At 39.4% G+C, this 12,980-nt stretch overlaps 1 protein-coding gene across 1 annotated transcript; it reads right to left on the bottom strand.

Moving 5' to 3' along the window:
- LOC144031735 (uncharacterized) lies at positions 1 to 11,867 on the bottom strand. Its single transcript, XM_077539139.1, has 2 exons — positions 11,532 to 11,867; positions 1 to 3,995 (listed from the first exon to the last, which is right to left on the bottom strand). The coding sequence occupies exons 1-2, from the start codon at positions 11,602 to 11,604 to the stop codon at positions 2,179 to 2,181; spliced, it is 1,890 nt and encodes a 629-aa protein (XP_077395265.1). The 5' UTR covers positions 11,605 to 11,867; the 3' UTR covers positions 1 to 2,178.
- Between the last annotated feature and the right edge of the window lie 1,113 nt (positions 11,868 to 12,980).

Below are 12,980 nucleotides of genomic sequence, written 5' to 3'. Positions count from 1 at the left end.
TAGTGACACGCACCAAACCGTTTTTAATCGACATGATAATCATTTTACCAATTCAATAAAATACATTTGTCAATAAAACAACTGACGACAAAAATGTTTTCACACACATTCCAGCTCAATTACATCATCAGAAACAATGATTACACATTTCATTTACGTAAATGTAGAACATTAAAAACAAAAAAACAAAACCCAAAAAAACCTGTCAAACTAGTGACAAGCACCATACAGTTTTTAATCGACATGATAATCATTTTGACAATTCAATAACAACAAATGAGAACAAACAAAAATGTATACAGACATTCCTGCTCAATAACATCATCAGAAACAAAGATTACATGTTACATTGAAGTAAATATAGTCAAATTTTGGACAGAAGTCAAATAAACAACATACATTTTTCAAAAATATTTTTACCTTTCTTGTTTTCTGCAAAGACTCAATGTAACAATCAAAAAGACCTTAAACATGCAATAAACTACACTTTAAATGTTTCAGATGAGACAATAAGCTAACTAGGTTTTGCATTTTCAGTAAAAATGTTATTACAATATCAGTCAGGATTTTTTAAATTACATTATTGGGTTTTATTACATTTTTGATCAAGTCCAAATTTTATTGCATTTTCAGCAACTTGTTACATTATAGGGTAATTCACACCTGTTCTACATTCAGCAATTATTTAAAATGCTTATTCCTCCACACAAAGTTTGTAAATATTAACCGGATATCTTTAGTCTTGCACATGAAAAGAGAGCAGGATAAACAAACTGTGATACCCCTTCAGCTTTGCTTAAGATCATTCTAGCCAGTATCCAAAGATCCCTTTGGAGCCGAGCCACTGATCCAAAATGATTTTTGCTTTTTCCAGTTTTGTTGAAAAACTGTGATGCTGACTGACGTTCTTGAGCATTCTTAGTTACAAATATGAATACCAAGATACTTGAATTCATGCTTTACAAATATGACTTCAACTTGTTTCCCTCAATGTCGTTTTATTTTATTTTTTTTCAATGTTATTCCATATATTCAAAGGTAAAATGCACTAATTTTACATGGCATTTGGCAATTTCAACGAGTTTATTGTACTGCAATATTGAATACAATTACATCCTATGTCACAAACTTTCCTAAGGCCACAATAGTGCAGTGGTTAAAGCAAATGGCTGGCATGTAAAGGATCATGGTTGAGTCTATTGGTTGAAGCAGATTTTAGCCCAAGTTCAATTTCACAAAATAATCACGATCCAATTATTCAACATCCATTATATTCAATTTCACAGGCTGCAGATAAAAATGTTGGCATGGTTCTCAAATGAGCGCCAGAGATTGTTGTTTGGTGCTAATTTATTTTCCCATCCATCGACCTCATGGATGAACTAAGATTTACAGCACGTCTGCGCGCTACGACGGAATGAACACCTGTTTTTACAAATATAAACCAATAAATATGAATGCTGCAAGTTGCCTGCCGCCGGGATTTGGCGCAAGTCTATTATTTGGTCCACACCAACCACCCTTCGATGAATATTTTCTCAAAGGATGCGGTGGTCGGTGCAAGTAACATTAGAAGTTTAAAATTGGTGACGATATACTCGGTGTGATGGCTCCACCCTAAGAATACATTTCAGTGGCTGCCCATTTGTTTGGTTGACATTTTTTTACTTGACTCACACGTGCAGATAGATGTGTTGCACACCCTTTACCGGCAAAACTATTATATTCATAATAACATGAAAGAAGTATCTTTTAAAAATCATTCACAAATTATACCCATGTAAAACATTTCTACAAAATGACTTAGCGTCTTTAAATGATTGTTGCAAAATTATCTATCTATCTATCTATCTATCTATCTATATATATATATATATATATATATATATATATATATATTTTTTTTTTTTTAATTATTATTTTTTTTTAAATCACTCATAACTTACTACAAAAGGTCAGTTCCTTCACTTTTTGGGGGGGAAACTTTATGGATGGCATCAGCACATTCATTTCTTTCAACATCTCTTTTACAAGCACAAGCACTCTTTTTAGCACAATCACCGCAACTGAATGGCTTCTTCCCAATGTGTGTTCTTGTATGGCTTATCAAAGTTGACTTGCTAGAGAAGCTTTTGCCACAATCTGAGCAGGAAACTGAGTTCTCTCCAGTGTGTTTTCTTATGCGTCTTGTTCAATGTGACTTTCGAGTGAAGCTTTGGCCACATTCTGAGCAGCCAAAGGTTTTTCTCTGGTGTGGGTTCTTATGTGTATTGCTAAACTTGGCTTATAAGAAAAGCATTTGTCACAATATAAGCAGGCAAAAGGCTTTTCTCCAGTGTGGGTTCTGATGTGTGCTGCTAAACTTTGCTTATGAGAAAAGCATTTGCCACAATCTGAGCAGGAAAAAGGTTTCTCTCCAGTGTGGGTTCTTGTATGTGTTGTTAAATATGAGTTATTGGCGAATCTTTTGCCACATTCTGAGCAGGCAAAAGGTTTTTCTCCACTGTGGATTCTTATGTGTGTTGTTAAATATTTCTTATTAGAGAAGCTTTGGCCACAATGTGAGCAAGCAAAAGGTTTTTCTCCTGTGTGGGTTCTTGTGTGCATTTGTAATTGTTGCTTATGAATGAAGCTTTTCCCACAATCTGAGCAGGTAAAAGGCTTTTCCCCAGTGTGAATCATTGTGTGTGTTTTTAAGAGGTGCTTTTCGTAGAAGCCTCTGCCACAGTATGAGCAGGCAAAAGGCTTTTCTCCCCTGTGGATTCTCATGTGTGCTGCTAAATTTTTTTTGCCACAGAAGCATTTGCCACAATGTGAGCAGGCAAAAGGCTTTTCTCCACTGTGGATTCTTGTGTGTCCTGCTAAATGATTTTTGGTAGAGAAGCATTTGCCACAATGTGAGCAGGCAAAAGGCTTTTCTCCACTGTGGGTTTTTGTGTGTGATTTTAAACTTTTCTCATCAGTGAATCTTTTGCCACATTCTGAGCAGGCAAAAGGCTTTTCTCGACTGTGGGTTCTTGTGTGTGATTTTAAATCTCGCTTATCAGTGAATCTTTTGCCACATTCTGAGCAGGCAAAAGGCTTTTCTCCACGGTGGACTCTTATGTGTCTTGTTAAACCGCTATTATCATTGTAGCTAATGTCACAATATGAGCAGGCAAAAGGCTTTACTCCACGGTGGCCTCTTGTGTGTCTTCTGAAACTGGACCTAGTAGAGAGGCATTTGCCACAATCTGAGCAAGGAAAAGACTTTTCTCCAGTGTTTTTTTTTTCCCTGTCTCCAGTATGGATTTTTGTGTGTTCTGTTAAATATGACTTAATAGAGAATCTTTTGCCACATTCTGAGCAGATAAAAGGCTTTTCTCCAGTGTGGGTTGTTGTGTGTTTTTTTAAATGTGTCTTATTCTTGAATCTTTTGTCACAACATGAGCAAGCAAAAGGCCTTTCATCAGTGTGGATTCTTGTGTGGCTTGTTAAACCTGACTTATAAGTGAATCTTTTGTCACAATATGAGCAAGCAAAAGGCTTTTCTCCAGTGTGAATTCTTGTGTGCATTTTCAAACTATATTTTGAACAAAATGTTTTCCCACACTGAGAGCATTCCCACCTGTTGTCAGTGTGAGACGCCCTATCACCTTCACCGTGTTCACCATCAGCATCAGCATCATCACCATCATCATGAGGAGAATGTGACATTATGCCATCACTTTGTGCTTGTGATGGTCCCCAATGGTCTGCATCACCTTCTGTCCTCAACTGTTGAGGAGTGCAGCTGCTGTTTGGAGGCTCCGCTCCTCTGTCCTCCTCTCTCTTACCCTCATCTTCACTCTTTAAAGGGGTCAGTGGTGACTTTGTGACATCATCCCCAACCTCCTCTTCTTTCAAGTGAATGGGCTTGTTCTCTTCTTTAATGTTGGGATGTTCGTCTTCCTCCTCCTTTTTAACATGAAGAGACTTTACATCCTGTTGCTCAGGATGAAGATATTTTTCACCATCTGCAGGACACAAGAAGACAAACACACATTTGGTTTGGTTAAGTCAAATTTTCCTCGCTTCGTAACAGAAACTGCTGTGCCTCGTTAATACGCTGACGTAAAACAACGTGTAATCAAATCCATTCCAGAAGGAATTCGAGGAGCTCGGTATATGTGACCCGTATTGGCAAAAAGGGCCTCATGTCAGAATCAGAAAGTAATAATTTGCGTAATTGCTATAAATAGATAACCTGGCAATAGCAATATTGATATTGTGCTTCACTCAAGATAGTTCTCCACAATATCCATCTGGTACCTCTCCACTAGGGGTGTTAAAAAAAATCGATTCGGCGATATATCGCGATACTACATCGCGCGATTCTCGAATCGATTCAATAATCGGCAGAATCGATATTTTTTTTTTTTTTTTTTTTTTTTTTTTTTTTTTTTTAGGATTCACACCTTGAGCATGGAAGAATGTTATATGAACGGCACATTAAGCCTTAAGATTTTTATTTTAATGCTGTTCAAATGTGAAACAGATTGCAAACTGTTTGTGTACAGTGGCTCACGGTTATAAGCCTCAAGTTTTAGATAAATATATTCATACAAATCTTACAGTGTACATGTACAAATTTACTGATAGTATTTTCTAAATTTGAATGGAAAAAAATCGCAACAATCGACTTATAAATTCGTATCGGGATTAATCGGTATCGAATCGTGACCATTCGTATCGGTATCGAATCGAATCGTGACCTGTGAATCGTGATACGAATCGAATCGTCAGGTACTAGGCAATTCACACCCCTACTCTCCACAGTTATTTGTTTGGGAAAGGCGGGACATTCTGCACAATAATTCGAGCCGATTGGACACGTTTGTTATAACCAATCACGGCCACGGATGAAAATGCCATCTTTGTTCATGTCAAAGTGGGGAAAAGCACGAACATCTTACCAGCTAGAAATGCACAAAGCGCCTCTCGCTGTTAAAAATTCAACAAAGAAACAGTGAGTAATTCTGTAAAGAACAGAATTGTAGCGTCCATTCGTCCATGTTAGGTTTGTATGTCAGCCCCGGCGTCAGCTTCCTGGTTTCGTCACAGTTTGCATGTCCCACCCCAAACACGATGTCACTCTGTGATTGGTCGGAACCGGCAGAAATCAACGGGAGCGGTACAAGATGTATTCTCCGAACTCACAAATATCACGAGAATTCATCTTGCAAGAGCAACGTTACTAAATAGAGTAGGTCAAAAATGTCGATTTTAAGATTTCACCAAAAAAACTTCCTTGAGGTCTCGAGTTTCATTTCCCAGAAACACAAAAATTAGAATTGTAGTAGAAGTGTATGAAAATATTCAATTATTAGGACATCATTAACCAACATGTTTATTAGCCCAATGATTCTAAACCATTGGGCCGCGGTCCAATCTTGGGCCGCAAAGTGATTTCAGTTTTGTACCTCTGAGCCACGGCAGTTTGATACACATGTAGCAGGGTGTTTTTAAAAGAGAATATGGATTAATATTGAGCCGTAACAGGACACTATCGGTGACCCTGCACCATCGGTGACGCGCATGCGCAGAATATCCCGCCATCTTGGATCGCTAGCTAATACTAATACTTTACCTCAGAGAAAATAATAAAACAGCTGTTTATTCATTTTGGGAGTGGAGTTGTGAGAAAGCTGGTTTGTAATCTATTAATAAAGTTTGACTGACCTATCTGACTGTTGTCTAGACATTCCCTTTATCGCAGCACCATCTAATGGATGCATAACGTAACCCCAGCCTCTACTGTAGCGCCTTGTATATGGAAAAAGTTTTAAAATATATGTCATTCATTGAAGGTGCACCTTATAATGCGGAAAATACGGTAATTAGGGCCCGAGCAGCAATCGCTTAGAGGTCCCTCTTGTTTTTGTAAGAATTCTTCTTCTTCTCCGTAAACGATCGCATTCTTGAGGACCTAAGGATTTACGAAAACTCAAACTTTGCACTCTCTTCAGGCCTGGTGAAAAATTTGATATTATGAAGTTGTCATAACAACGCGGCTCTATAGCGCCCCCCAGCGTAGAAAAATAAAAACAAATCCTGGCCCGTTTGACCTAGAGCTACGAAAATTGGCAGGCACGTGTAGCACCACGAGAGGCACAAAAAAAAGTCAGTGGAAGCCATTTCCTAAAATGTACAGAAAGTGTGCTATGAATTTTTTAACGTCCAATTTTGGCACATTCACTGTGGTCATACCTTTTCCCGCTTTGCAAACATTTTTCATCCAATTGACTTCAAACTTGCCATGTATCCTCTCAAGACCTGAGACAACAACTGGGCATTCTTGACTTTTCCAAATACTATATGACAGGGGCGGGGCATCAAAAATTGCCTTTAAAATTTCATTTGTCCAGAAAGACAAAATGCTGCAAAAAAATCCCATGTATAAGCTCCAAAAAATCTCAAAATTTCACATGCAACTTAATAGTCACGGCCTGAAAACATCTATATAATAAAATTCAGTTATACATATAGCGCCACCTAGTGGTGACAATGTTTGTCATACTTTACGTTTTTAGCTACTGTGCCAAGCTCGTTGAATGGATCCAGTTCAAAATTGGTCAGAAACGCCTTAAGATGTTGATCATGCCCCACACCGAATATTGTAACTTTTCACCAAAGGACGTGGCCGCTACGGTGCCCCAGAGTCCGATAATTTTTCGTGGCAATAAAAGCTGCTTACCCTTGTGCCTTTTTGTTACGTAGAATGCAAATCTGGGATTTACGTCAAGGGCAACAATAAATAAATAAATAAATAAAATGCAAAAAAAAAAAAAGACGCGGATCGCGAAAACCGGGGGAAGTTCACAATGCGATTGTGCCGACATTTCTCAGTCATTGCATTAGGGAGTTAGTTCATTTTATCACACGTGACTCGAAATTACAATTCTAGGTAACCATTAACGTCCATTATAAGTGACATTTTTGGACTGATTGGACACTGCATGTATTTTATTGCAATTTCTGTGATTTTTGCATGAATCCATTCGATGGCAGTTGGTGTGTGTGTGTGGTCATTCGAAAGTGTTCACACCCCTAATCCACCAGGTGGCAGTAGAGGCCAATTAATGATTTTCTTTGCAAACACAGGACTGTTTCAACAGGCAAAATCTCAGAGAGACTTGTGACTGCGAGCTTGTTACTGATTGTGCATGTGCCAGTATGTCAGTGGATGCGCGTACACGTTAGTGGGCGCGCGTGCGTGTTAGTGGATGCGCATACACGTGCGCCACCTATATTTTTGTGCAGAAAAAGGCATTGCGAGCTATTGACTTATGTTTCGTGTTGCCATGTGCTGTTTGTTGGTCTCGCTTGGCCGTGGGAGGCAGAGAAGACACTTCCCTGGTGGGATGGCTGCAATGGTAACGCTCGTTGTACGTCCCCAAAATGAGCCACTGTGAAAGGGAGGGAGTGGTTGTAATAATAATAATAATAATAATAATAATAATAAATAAACATATATATATATACATATATATATATATATACATATATATATATATATATATATACATACATACATACATATATATACATACATACATATATATATATATATATATATATATATATATATATATATATATATATATATATATATATATATATATATATATATATATATATATATATATATATATATATATATATATATATGGATAGTTCTGATGCCAATGAACATTTTGAGTGGTTGAAAGAAAAAAAATATATAAAAAAATGACACCTTATCGATCCGTGTACTTTCCGGCCATTCGTTTTTCCTTCTGAAGCAAGGACACGGAAAAGGGGAAACAAACCAATTTCCGTTTTTTGCTTTGATGTATATGAACAAATAATGGTAAACTAGTCGTCTCCCGTTTTTATTGAATTAAAAATGAAAATGAAAAACGGGAAACGGGCCCTTATCCGATGTTCTATTATGTGTTTATTTAGCACAAATCGGGAAATGAAATGTGGCCGTTAACCGTTTTTCGCAAGCTGGTTTCTCCTTGACCCGGAAGCCGTTCATCTTTTGCGGCACGTCACTGCTGCTACTGCAGTAGCAGCTTGCTGCCCCCTAGTGTCTATTTCGAGGTCCCTGTTGGCGCCTATTCTTCGGGACTTCCAAACATGGCTTTAGATGGCTATCACAACTTGATAGTGGAAATGAAAAATAACGGCATGACGTCTAGTGAAATCGCTACACATCTGCGTAGCCAATTTGGCCCTATAAGAGGACTTTCGGAGAGAAATGTCCGAAGGTGGCTCTCAGATCATTGTCTGTCAGAGGCCTCGAAATAGACACTAGGGGGCAGCAGCCTTCCACTGCAGCAGCAGCAGCTTGTGACGTGCTGCAAAAGATGAACGGCTTCCGGTCAAGGAGAAACCAGCTTGCGAAAAACGGTTTATGGCCACATTTTATTTCCCGATTTGTGCTAAATAAACACATAATAGAACATCGGATAAGGCTCGTTTCCCGTTTTTCATTTTTATTTCAACAAAAACGGGAGACGACTAGTTTCCCGTTATTTGTTCATATAAATCCATCCATCCATCCATTTTCTTGACCGCTTATTCCTCACAAGGGTCGCGGTTCATATAAATCAAAACAAAAAAAAACGAAAATCGGTTTGTTTCCCGTTTTCCATGTCCTTGCTTCAGAAGGAAAAACGAATGGCTGAAAAGTACACGGACCCTTATCACACATCAAAGTAGCATGACATATTTTGTAATAATAGTCTTAAAAGTGACAAAACCTCTATCCTGGCACGACGGTTTTAACTTGACCCAGATGGTCCCATCTTCTCAAAATTTCACACATTTGATGAGAGTCCAGCCCTTAAGACATCTACGAACTTATATTTCATCTTACTGATAGCGCCACCGAATTTTCTTCAACGTTTTTCTCCAAACACGTTAACTGGAGCTACCTCATATTTGCTCAGAAGAGGGTTTCGGCCTTCATGAGGTCACAACACGAAGTTTGCGAGTTTTCGCGAATAGCTGTGGGCGTGGCTAAGCGCTGTTCGCCAAGAAAACAGCGCCAATTTTGAGGGCCTAAACTGGCACAGAAACACATGAAACTTGGCACACACATCTGGCCTGGTAAAATGAGCAATATTTTATCATGGATTGTGCTATTTTTACAAAAATGACTCAATAGCGCCCCCTGTTGTTGTTGTTGTAGTAGTAGCATACATACACACACACACATATATATATATATATATATATATATATATATATATATATATATATATATATATATATACACACATACATTAATACACATTAATTTCACTATTCCTCCAACTCCCCTTTCTGCAGACCAAGCATAATGTGGAGATTCTTTTTTAAGAAGATGAGCATTTCAGCATGCCGCCCCGTCAGCTTGCTTCTATACTATGCTCCTCTATGATAAATGAAGTTGCTCTGAGCTCCAGATGTCCGTGGTGAAGCTAACAGCGTTAGCATTTGCCACATAAGCCGCTATACACCTTTGAACGTCACCATGCATCCGCGGTATAGTTTTATCTAGGAAATAGTGGCGGCTCGAAATAACGTAGCGAGGCTTGAGGTGCTCAATTGCATTTAAAGCCGACAGTACCAATGATTGACAGGCTGGCCATCAAGCACAATAAATTAAGCGATCTTTTCAGTGATACTTACGTGAAGCCTTTTTGCCGTCCCGTGGGAGTTTTACGGTGTGAAAATGATTCTGAGAGAGTTGACTGATTATTCGCCTCGGTTCTCTTCTCAAAATCCTCATCTTCTCGTTTGTGATACTTTTTCAAATGCTTAATGAGGTTGGTGAGATTAAACTTCTCACTTTCTTTTTTACCACGGGGAACTTCTGCTTTTGACAAATGTTGCTGTCCGCTGTCTTTTTCCCTTTTCAATGAAAAATACTCCCACACTGTCGACATTCTCTCTTCCTCGGTTAGCTAAAAGCTAATTCACATGCATGCTTGTTTGTTTGATCACGTGAGCGCTACATGCTCGGTGCAGACGCTGCTGGATAGAAAATCAAGTTAGAACGGACTGTTTATATATGTGTGCAAATATCGGATATTTTTGGACATGGACAAAAAAAATCCGATACTGGTTCTTTGGCTGATATCGGATACAGATCCGATATCAGTATCGGATTGGGACACCCCTAAAAAGTACATTGGGATTGTATTCTGAAAAGTCTTTACATGCCATAGCCCCAACTTTTCAACATGCAATGAATGCATATTCATGTAATTTTTATGGCAGTGGATATTTCACCGTGACCGTCAACTCCCCTGCCAAGCTATTCTTGTGCAATTCACGGCAAAGTAGCGCTGGTATCGAGGCGAAGGTCACGGCAAAAAATCTATTTCGAGTCATTATTTTTCTTACGTTTCAGTTTCCCTAGAACTGTTATGTTGTTAGGTGATGAGACAAACAAGTTAAAACGTTTCAGTCACGTTGCATACAGAGCCTTGGCTTAAAGGTGGATTCAATTAATTTCTCGAAAAGTGCCAGCCAAACATCTGTTTGTCATGTTTAAAAAAACTGCGCATGCGAAAGACCATCCCACCAGCTCTTGTGCTCGTCCGGAGAAAACGCCTCTCAAATGTTGCTAACATGCGCGCTCAGCTTCATCATCTTCATCAGTCTCTGCAGCCAGCCTCGTTTCATACAGATGTCCTCTTACGGCTCAGCTATTTTCAAAGTACGCGGTCAGCTTGGTGGAGCTACAATGATGAACGGCCGAATCCGAAGTTCACTACACGAAGCTAGCTACATGCTACAAACACTCGAAGTGCGCAAGCGCAGCTAGGAACGAGCACGCGTGATGTCGTCTGTAATGGAAACACACCTTTTGAGCCACGAGAGCATCCGTCGGCCGCGCACAAGTTCACCATAGCATCGGTCGCTGATTTATCAACCGTTTGACCTATTTTCTTGGTCACACTGATTGTTTTCTAATTCACTCGCATTGACACCTCCCCTCCACCGCAAGGTGCGCACCTCAACGTGACGTCACACTGGAAGGGTCTATAGCAGGGTTGGCAAACTGCGGATATTTCCCTTCTTCAACACAGCTGATTTCATGATCAGCTCATTTGCAAACTCTGCAGAAGCTTGATAACGAGCCTGTTAACTGGAAACAGCTGTACTTCGAGTAGGGAAAGCTATAAAACCTGCAGGACTGCGGCCCTCGAGGTCCAGATCTCGCCACCACTGGTCTATAGCATGCCTACCTTCCACGTGTACTTTTCACTAAGCTTTCCGATTTCGTCACTGAAAGCAGGGCTATTTCGGCATTAGCTGCCTACAATACTTTTAGTTTACTAAATTGATTTAGGAATGATTTCACAACATTACATAGGCTCGGAGTTGCGGTGAATGGGTGACTTTGCCAAACTTAAGCTAACATGCTACGCTAACAGCTTAGTGCTAGCGCGGTGTAAAAGCCATGTTGTGACCGCGAATCGACCTAAACGAATATATAAATACAAAGTGTTTATGAGGCAATTCTGTCTTACCTTGGTGTGTCAGCGAGTCTGTTGGCGATGACTCCTCGCACACTGCCGTGTCCTCGCACTTCGCTTTATGCATGGTGATATCAGAGTCTTTTGTACTACGGGGTGGTACACCTCATCCAGTGGCCGAGAATGGCGTCGTCCAGTCTTTTGTACCATTTGTCAAGACCCGATCGATGACCACGGCACTATCGGTGACACGCATGCGCAGAAGATCGGCCATCCTGGCTCGCCAACTACGGCTACTACACGAGAACAAATAACTTTACAGTATGTGCGTGTGCGATAGTGCGCGTTCGTAAAAACACGGTACAACGTGGAAAAAAAATTATATAGATTATTGATGGATCCATCCATCCATCCATCCATCCATCATCTTGACCGCGTATTCCTCAAAAGCCTGCAAGCCTCGCCAGCCTGGTGTTTCACGAAGATTTTTTTTAAACCATAATCCACTGTATGTGGAATACCACGTGACTAAAACCGTAAAACGTGTACGGGCGTCCTGTGTATGCTGCTGTCGGTACCATATGTGTTCGGCCTGCCAGATCCATTCGGGGTCCTACCCCCCGTTACGCTACAGGATTGGCTGAAATGTCGACGATTGTGATTGGTGAGGCAATTTTACAGTCGTTGGAGGGAAAACAATTCGGAGGAGGTGAAACATGGACGTTTTTTACGAAGAAATTTATTTTGATTTATCTAATGGGACTTATAACAGCCGCACTACTGGATCAAAGTGTTCGGCGACCCGAAAGCCAAGGATTCGTAACGCGTCAAAATCAACACGTGCCATGTTAAGTTTAGAAGTAAATAAATGTTGATATTCTTCCTTGCTTTCGTTTATCTTAGCAAGACACAGTGTCCAATCACTGTTGAGCTATTTTTTGCATTAATTGAAGGCAATTAACTTCAAAGACGCTGCTGGTTTTTATTTTTTAGGTACAATGCAAGCTGTAAAGGCAAATGTTAACTGCGTATATAAAGTTAATGAGCAATATCGAATTTTTTTTTTCCCCCTAGAGCTCAGAATTGTTCATTCGGTAGTCTTACCGATTCGAGTCATCATTGCTCTCTCTCTTTTTTTTTTAAAGTGTATATGTGCGTTTGCGTGCAAATACGTATACATTTATACTCATTAATTCTCTCTCTCTCTCTCTCTCTATATCTCTCTCTCTCTCTCTCTCTCTCTCTCTCTCTCTCTCTCTATATATATATATATATATATATATATATATATATATATATATATATATATATATAAAATCAGGTGCGCCTTATAGTCCAGCAATTACAGTATTATCAATCAGCTATTTCCTTGTTATGTGCGCTTGACGGCATTCAGGCAATGGCAAAGCCATGCCACTTAGCTGTGCGGCAAAATTAAGTCTCACTTTATGCCACATCGTAACTCCAGATTTAATAATAAAAATTAAAAAAAAGTTATAAAAA

This window comes from Festucalex cinctus, chromosome 1 (assembly GCF_051991245.1).
Source record: "Festucalex cinctus isolate MCC-2025b chromosome 1, RoL_Fcin_1.0, whole genome shotgun sequence".
Lineage (NCBI taxonomy): Eukaryota > Metazoa > Chordata > Actinopteri > Syngnathiformes > Syngnathidae > Festucalex > Festucalex cinctus.
This window is presented reverse-complemented; position numbering and strand designations above follow the sequence as displayed.